The sequence below is a fragment of the Molossus molossus genome, unplaced genomic scaffold (assembly GCF_014108415.1).
Source record: "Molossus molossus isolate mMolMol1 unplaced genomic scaffold, mMolMol1.p scaffold_m16_p_19, whole genome shotgun sequence".
Taxonomy (NCBI): Eukaryota; Metazoa; Chordata; class Mammalia; order Chiroptera; family Molossidae; genus Molossus; species Molossus molossus.
In genome coordinates, this window is record NW_023425354.1 from 55,849,534 (window position 1) to 55,858,668 (window position 9,135).

Consider the following 9,135-nt stretch of genomic DNA (forward strand, 5'->3'; position numbering starts at 1 on the left):
AGCCAGTGGTACAGGGAGGAGTAGGCTGGGCTCCATCCTGGAAGGTAACCTTGAGCTTCTGGGTGGCCACTTCTAAACCCACTGGAGGTGCTCTGAACCCACTTCTAAATGTGTCTACAAGTGAAAATGTCACACCATTCTGCCCGAGCTAAGCCTTCCAACCCTAGTGATGCCTGAGTCTTGACATAGATACTGAAGGCAAGTGAGTTGGTCAGATTGTCTTACAATTGTTTGCAGGTAGTGTACCCAAAACTTGGGAAAATTTTGTGCATTATGTACAGGAGAAAAAGGCATTGGATCCATCATTGGAAACTTTTTTTTTTTAAATCTTTATTGTTAAATATACTATAGATGTTCCTAATTTTCCCCCCATTGACCACCTCCTCCCCATTCCCACCCCCCTCCTGCCTTTTCCCACACTATTGTCTGTGTCCATTGCTTATGCATATAAGTTCTTTGGTTTATTTCTTGCATGACCCCGACCAACCCCTTTCCCTTTCCCTTTGAGGTTTCTCAGTCTAGCAATGAATTTGTACTTCTTAATCCCTTCACCTTTTTCACTCATTCCACCAACCCCCCTCCCATCTGGCAACCAACAAAATGTTCTTTGCATCTATGAGAATGTTTCTGATCTGCTTGTTCATTTTATTTGTAGATTCCATTGTCGATAGATATGTTTTCATTGCCATTTTGTTTGTTCATATATTTTGTCTTTTTTATTCAAAAAGACCCTTCATCATTTCATATAATAACAATTTGGTGGTGATAAACTCCTTTAACTTTTTCTTGTCTGGGAAACTCTTTATATGGCCATTGGTTCTAAATGACAGCTTTGCAGGATAGAGAAATCTTGGTTGTAGGTTTTTGCTTTTCATCACTCTGAATATTTGTTGCCACTCCCTTCTGGCCTACAAAGTTTCTTTTGAGAAATCAGCTGACAGCCTTATGGGAACTCCCTTGTAGGCAACTAACTGCTTTTCTCCTGCTGCTTTTAAGATTCTCTCTTTGTCTTGAACCTTTTGCATTTTGATGATGATGTGTCTTGGTGTGGACCTCTTGGGATTCGTCTTGTTTGGGACTTTCTGTGCTTCCTGAACTTGTATGTTTGTTTCCTTCACCAAGTTAGGAAAGTTTTCTGCCACTATTGTTTCAAACAGGTTTTTAATTTCTTGTTCTCTGTCTTCTCCTTCTGGCACCCCCCAAGATGCAAATGTTGGCACGCTTGAAGTTGTCCCAGAGGCTCCTTACACTATCTTCATTTTTTTGGATTCTTTTTGCTTTTCTGATTGGGTGTTTTTTTGCTTCCTTGATCCAACAGTGGACCAAGCAAATGGGAGGCTGAAAGCAGAGAGAGGAAGGAGCCTAGTAAGAAGCTGGGCCCAGGAGTTCACCAATGCTTAGGAAAGACCCTAGGTCCCTCACCACACCTGAAAAATTAACCCCAGCCCCAGGACTTAGAAACAAGTGGATTCTCACAAACAGCAGGGAGGACAGGGAATCAGGCCCCAAGACTCAGGAGCAGCCAGGTATGGAGGCAGGCTGCCAGGGCCAGGAGCATGGGCTGGGGTGTGAGGCAGGACCAGTGTGGGTCCTCCCAGTGCTGCTCCATGGCCTCGTTGTCAGGAAGATCCACCCCACACACACTGCACTGCTCCACGATGGCCCGGCTCTCCAACTTCATGCCCACAGCCAGCTCACCCAGCTTGCTGAACAACTCCCTCTGAATGAAGCCCTGTGGCAGAAGACCCCCATAGGTGCTGAAGTCCATGGAGACAGCTAGAGCAGGCTGCACATGGAGGCCAAAGGACATCAAAGATGGCATGTTCTGCACAGCCTCAGCCTTGTGGTTTGGCAGCACAGAGTAGATGCCCAGATGTTTCTCTGCTGTGGGCGCCAGGTGCTCTGGTCAGCCTGGGGGACCCTGGCCAGCCTTGGCAGGGGTTGGCAGCTGCTCAGTGCTCCCCTCACGCCAATAGTGCAGCTCCCTCGCACTGGTAATCACACTGCTTTCAGTTGGGGTCCTGGGCCCCTCTTTGTCCTTTCCTTGACCTTGTCCCCCAGGCCACCTGAAATGCTGGACTCGGCTGGCCCAGGGCTGTCCTGGCTGGGCATGTCATCCACCTGCATCATCTCTGTCTTCACCTCAGCCATCCCAGGGCGCCGCCCACCCCCAGCCAGAGTCAGCTCCTCAGGCCCTGCAGACGGCTGAATAGTTCCCTGCAGGAGAGACTGTCCTATGGTCATCAAACTGTCCACTGCAGCCTTGGTGGGACTCATTGCTGAAAGACCAAATGAGGTGGAGTCTGATGGGCTCTGGTCCGCCAGGGGCCTGGGCAGGCTCTGCGCAGCCACACTGGTGTACCCACTCTCCTCGCTGGAATGCTTCAAGATGAAGATGTTCTTGAGGTACCGAGCCTTCCGGTCCTCTTCCTCCTCCACCCCACCATCCGCCATGGTGGCCTCTGTGTCATTGTCATCTGTGGCCTGGATGGTCTCCAGGATCTTCAGGCACTGCTCCTCCAGGTACTCAATCTCCAATTTCTCGGCCGCATACAGCAGGTCATCCAGGTCCTCTGCCTTGGCTTGCAGCGTGGTCGTGTACGCATACTCCAGGATCTGCTGGAAAGTCTTTGGCAAGAGGAAGTCCAGAGTACAGTGCTGGCTGTTGCGGAGGAACAGGATCTCAAACATCTTGCTGGTGCAGGCCAGCACAGTCCGGTGGGCGTGGAACTCCTGGCTGTCCACCATGATGACCACATCACACAGCGTCCCGGCCAGCCGCATCTGGTTGGCCTTGCACAGCAGCCCTGTGGGGTGGCTGGGGTTCTGCAGCTGGATCATGCCCATCTTCGTTGGATCCATGGTGCTCTCCACAGCTTAGGCACGGGGCTCTCTTTTCTTCCGGGCTCAACATGGTGGGGCAGGGTGGGTTTCCTAGGCCAGTGGAGAGGGCTAGAGGGGAGAAAGGGGTAAGAGGTATAGGAGATAACAGAACAAAGGGTAGATTAGTCAGCGTCCCTAAAAGTAAGAATTCAAACAATACAACGCAGCACCCCGCACTCATTCAATCAGCAATATTTTAATGGGGAGAAGAGGGCTTCCTAGAAATCTAAGAGTCTGCCTTTACAAACTCACGCGTGAGAACAAAGACAAATTTCTGCCGTAACATACGCCTAATTCGCTGTTAGATGAAGTAAAATAAAAATTACGGTGGGGCTGTTTGAGTTCTGGTCCTTCTGTGCGTCTAAGAGCGGACCGTGGGCAACTCCAACATGTCATGAGCAGGTGCTCAGCACTGACTGAAAATCAGTGAGACCTGAACCCCTTCCTTTCCTCAATTTAAGCCCTTAATTTCACTCTCAACGCCCTGTGCAGCTAACTTCATCTTCAAAACAATTTTTTTAAACCCTGCTTCCCTGTGGTAGCCCCAAGAGGAAGGTCAACCCCAGCTGGGGCTAGCAGCCAGCAGTCTGGCCCACAGAACTCTATGGGTAAGGGCTCTCCTCCTTCAGGCCCATCCTCCCACCATCAGCCCGTGTCTTCCTGGGCTTCTGTCTTTCTACTCTTCTCAGGGTTGCAAAGGACAGACAGACAGAACCTGATCCCATTTTTAGGTACTAACAGGAACACACACATATGACCCACACACTAGCTTGGGTCACTTTCACGCATTGATGCCCCGAAATTTTTGTGTACGTCATCCAAAATCTGAACTGTGTGTGTGCACACATGAGCATGCACACCAACCCCAGAGGGAGAGCTAACACATGGGCACACCTCTGTGACATGACATCACTTGGCCTCTCTCTGAGTCAGGTTCCTCTCTGAGCAACATGGACAGGGATCTAATCTTATGAGGTGGCTGCAGAATCAACAGTTCCCTATGTGTGAGAGCCCAGTGTAGCATCACACACTAGGTCAGGGCACTGAGTTATCTTCCTTGGAGAGGTCTTCACGTTCACCTGACCACCTTTCTTCACTGGACTCTGAGCACAAGTCACACATCCCAGATGTGGGCTTCAATCTTTGGTAAAGAAACCGAATAATCACCTGGCTGGTGTGGCTCGGTGGTTGAGCCATCCACCCATCCACCAAGAGATCGTCGGTTCCATTTCCAGTCAGAGCACATGCCCAGGTTGTGGACCCAATCGCCAGTAGGGGCATGCAGGAGGCAGCCAATCGATGTTCTCTTTCATCGATGTTTCTCTCTCTCTTTTCCTCTTCCTTCCTCTCTAGAAAGAAAGAAAGAAAGAAAGAAAGAAAGAAAGAAAGAAAGAAAGAAGGAAGGAAGGAAGGAAGGAAGGAAGGAAGGAAGGAAGGAAGGAAGGAAGGAAGAAAGAAAGAAAGAAAGAAAGAAAGAAAGAAAGAAAGAAAGAAAGAAAGAAAGAAAGAATCAGATAATCACTGGGATCCATGTGTTAGAACTTTTTTTTTTTTTTTTTTTTTTATCCTCACCCGAGGACATTTTTCCAATTTTTGCCCAGGTAGAGTGGGAGGGAGAGAGAGGAACAGAGAGAGAGTGAGAGAGAAACATCAATGTGAAAGGGACACATCCAGTGGCTGCCACCGGCACGACCAACCAGGGCTGGGGACAAACTGCAACAGAGGTATGTGCCCTTAGCGGGAACCGAACCCGGGTCTCTCTGGACCCCAGGCCGACGCTCTAACCGCTGAGCCAAACCGGCCAGGGCCATGTGTGAGAAGTTAAATGAGTGGGAACAGATGGCAGTGGCTGCTCCGCATTGGAGGAGGAGCCTCCTGGGCAGGGCTTCTCTCCTCCAGTCCCTAATGCAGGGTCCTATCCTTGGGTTTCTATGCAGGAGACTGACACACTTTTCCTCCCCGTGGCTGGACCTCCCAAGAATGAGAAGTGCCCAGCAAACCCCAGCCTAGCTCCCTGCCCAGCCCTCTGCTCTGCCTCCTACAGCTCCCTGCTGTGGCTCAGCGCCCCAGGGTCAAGACACTGGGCAGGTGATTCAGCCTGATCTTTCCCATGAGCTGTGTGGGACCAGGCTGCTGGGAATTAGGAATGTTGGTGCAGAAGGAGAACAGCTGATCCCAGAAAAGGAGCAATACTGCCCTGGCAACCCAAGGCAGGGGCATTGTGTCATAGGGTATCATCTCCAGTGTCCTGCCCTCTACTGGCCATGAGAGTGAGTTTTCCAGGGTTCAAGTGTCTCCACTCTGGGACTCAATTTCCACCTCAGGTAATGAAAGCAGAGACTTCCTGCTTTACCTCTCCCAAAACATATCTACCATGATGTGTAATAAGGTTATGCCATGGAGAAAGGTCGTGTAAAAATGTTACCACTGGGCCAAGCCTGAGCCCTGAGAAAGACCCCTGGAGAACAGTCACATCAAGCTCTCATTGGTATGAGTGGTAGCCTGGGAATTTCCAAAAGGGACCAGTGTGAAAGGCTGGGCAACTCTTTTTATTGCTTTTTCTTACCTACTGCCCAATGCAAGAAACACCAGCATCTGACCCTGGACCCAGTCGAAGATTCCCACTATCATGCCAGGCACAACTAAATATTACTGGGCATTCCAAGTGATGAAGGACGAATGATACAGGGCACAGGGGTATAAGCCATTGCCCAGTAATGCAGAGCTGTAGGGACTCGGTGCTGCTGGTGAGAAGGTGCTGGTTCACCTGAGAACACACACAGCCTGTGCTCCAGGTGTTCTCTGGCAGTGCACAGACTCCAAGGGAAACTCCACACAGATCCACAGGGGGCCCTCATCAGGCCTAAGTCTACCTTCACTCTTATTTGCTTCATGAAATTGGTTTTGTTTGTTTTTGTTTTTCTACCCCAGCAGCCTGAAGGCTCCTAGCTCAGCTTCAGTTAGAGTGTTGTTCATCTCTCTGACTCTAGGACTGAGTAGGAGGCCAAGCACCAAGAAGTACTACTGACAATGTGGGGAGCGAACAAAGCAAGGAGAAAACAAAGCAAGGAGAGAAGATGCCAGTTGGGGAGGGATGACTCCACTGGTCCCTGTTACTCTCATTGTCCAAGACACAGCTCAGGGTTAAAACACAGAACAAGGGTGGTTTTCTGGCCTGTGCTATGGTCTCACCCTCTAGTCTAGAAGGACAAAAGGAACAGGTGCATCCTAATCCCAGCACGTGTTTGACACCCTCTGGGTGGCCCCGTCTTTAGATGAAGAGCCACCCTATGGGAGGTGAGCCTGACCAGCCTCCCAGTGGTCTATGGAGACAGCCGGGAGGCGGGGGTGGTGGTGGTGGAAGCAGCATGAGCTGGTGGCCCCTGAGGTGTCCACTCTTCCCTCCCTCGAGCACAGCCCTGGAGTTGGGGGAGGAGAGCGCCATCAGCACCTTCCCTCTCCAGGGAGTGAGGACGACACTGTGAATGGGCCAGCACCTTCCTCTGTCTAAACTCAGTTTAGATGACTGAAGGGTAGTAAGTATAGGTAGACACCAAAAACATATGATTCCCATTTAACGGGTTGCCTAGATTAGTAAAATTCTAGAGACAGAATGTAGATTTGTGTTTCCCAGGGCCTGGAAGGAGCAGGAGAAGAAGTTACTGTTCAATGGATAGAGTTTCAGTTTACATGATGAGATTTAGAGATGGATGGTGGGAATGGTTGCACCACAATAATGCACTTCATAGCAAGAACCTTACAGTTTAAGATAGTTAAGATGGGCAATTTGAAGTGTATTTACCACAATTTTAAAAATGGAGAGAAAAAGAGCCAATGCAGATGGGCTAACCCCAGGCAGTGTGGCCGGCCTCTCTCAGGGCCTGTGCGGGGGCAGGAACCAGGGTACACACACATTCTGATGATTGTCTCTCCACATGCTTGAGGTTTTCTTTGTCAGCATTTGGGGTCCTAACCAGACTCAGCCAAGAATCTGCAGGCCAGTTGACTTGATTGTACCCAGTGTTTCATTCTGTTCCAAGTGCATTTGTGTCCTGGCCATTTGGCCTGCACAGCTCCCAGATGCTTAGTTCCTCATTTTCCTAAGCTTCTGGAAGACAAGCGTGAATACCTGGATAGTTAGATGTGGGCTTTACATTCTCTTCCCACGTGCCAGAGGGCTGGCCACAGACATTACCCAGATGTCCTGCTTAGACTCAAGGACAACCAAATACTGCCATCAAGACCAAGACTTCAGGCAGATGGCGCCAGAGTTCTCTCTTGCACTGTCCTTTATTTTGAAGTATCAGTAGTTTCAGGTCCACCCAGACACACGGGCACAGGGCCTGAATATATTTATAGTCTATGGCACCTGTTTTTCTAACTGTGCTTTTTAGAAGCTGTGTATTTGGAGAGGTGAATCAATGCAGTGTAAATAAATCTGCTTCTTCTTTGTAAGGAGAGCTTAAATCTAGATTTGCATGTGAGTTTGTTTTTTTAAACACCTCTAAGCCATGCCAGTATTATATATGATGAGTTGGTGAAAGCACATATTCCCAGATTTGGTTGGAGATAATATAGCCATAAAATGAAGCCTGGCTACAACCTCTGTTAGGCTCAGCAGTGAAATCTCAGCTGGGAGCTGGGTCAGTGCTGTGGGTGATTTGATCCAAACCCGTCTTTGGACTCCATAGTTTGCTGGAATCACCAAAAAAGTACACTGACTTTATTTTCTTGATTTAACATGGCCCCCTCTGCTGCTGGTGCCTGAGATCTGCTTGTCAACCCTGAATGTGGTGAGTGGGAACGTACCCAGGCCGTGCACGCTGTCTAAGTGCTGTTCTTTCTCTTCACCTGGCAAGCTCTGGCAAAGAACTAAAAGAAATATGAAATGTTATCAGGAATCTATTTCCCTGGTACAACATGATGCTATGGAAAGTACACAGGCTTTGCACTGGCTGCTTTGGCTCAGTGGTTAGAGCATCAGTACCTTGACCAAAGGGTCCCGGTCAAGGGCACATACCTCAGTTGTGGGTTCCATCCCCGGTCCTGGTCATGATCACGTGGGAGGCAACTGTTCAATGTGTCTCTCTCACTTCTATGTTTCTCTTTCTCTCTCTTTTGCACACTCTCTCTATTTCTTCCTACCTCCAACTATCTATAATAAATAATAGATAAATGGAAAAATATTCTCAGCTGAAGATTAAAAAACAAAGAAAGTGAACATTCTTTAGAATTAAATGGATATGGGTTCAGATAGTGCTGTGATTCATGAGCTCTGTGTTACTGAACAATTTAAACTCTCTGAGTTTCTTCATCTGTAAAATGGGCATGAGAATCATATCTACCACATAGGATTGGTGTGAAAAGTTAATTATCTTATATATACTCCTCAGCAGAGCTCAGTAAACATCAGCTCCCTTCCTCTTTACTGCCAGCCTCTCATTAAACACCAACACAAATGAGCATTTCTGACACGCAGATCATTCTTTATCCAGGTGAAGGAGCAAACCTTATCTCACAGGTTCTCAGTTTTTAAGTTGCAGTAGAATTACGTGCAGTACTTTCAAATGCAAGTTCCCAGGTCTCAAATCCCAGCCCAGTGAATCATCGTCTTTGCAGAAAATGGTGGGAACCTATATTTTGATATGTGCTGCAGATGATTGAGATGGAGGAAATTCAACTGCCACACGCTGAGAACCATCACCTTGTGTGTTCTTCACACAAAAGTGCCCATCAGCCAGGTTTCTCTTTCCTATGGATGTCAACCACAGGATGTGTTTCCTCTGCTCCGTGTCACCCAGCGTGGTCCCCTTTGCACACTTCCCATTGTGTTTGCTTATTTATTTACTTATTTATGTGTCTTTTCCCCTCACTACACTGTAAGCTTTTTAGAGCTGGGGTTTATCTCCATTCCCAGTGCCAAGTATACGGCCTGACACATAGAAGATACTTATTTTTTTTGTTGACTTAAATAAATGACAAAATCTTGACCCCCACCCCTTAAAAAGAATATATGGTATGATTGTACTTCCATGAAAAATCCATGATAGGTCAATCCATGGAAACAGAACAAGACCAGGGATTGTCAGGGGCTGAGTGGGGAGGATGAGCAGTGACTGAGACCAGGCCCTGGGTTTGTCTGGATGACAATGTTCTGGATCTAGAGAGTGGCTGTGATGACTGGTGGTCGTGAAAACTTGTGAATGCACTTAATGCTGCTGGAATGTACACTGTGAAGGATCATACTGTTAA

The 9,135-nt window shown here is 48.3% G+C and overlaps 1 protein-coding gene across 1 annotated transcript; it reads right to left on the reverse strand.

Moving 5' to 3' along the window:
• Window positions 1–1,498: 1,498 nt before the first annotated feature.
• LOC118634910 (zinc finger and BTB domain-containing protein 16-like) lies at window positions 1,499–2,871 on the reverse strand. The gene is given in 2 exon segments (XM_036269718.1): window positions 1,499–2,037; window positions 2,040–2,871. Coding segments are annotated over 2 exon segments (1,362 nt in total). The 5' UTR covers window positions 2,863–2,871.
• Between the last annotated feature and the right edge of the window lie 6,264 nt (window positions 2,872–9,135).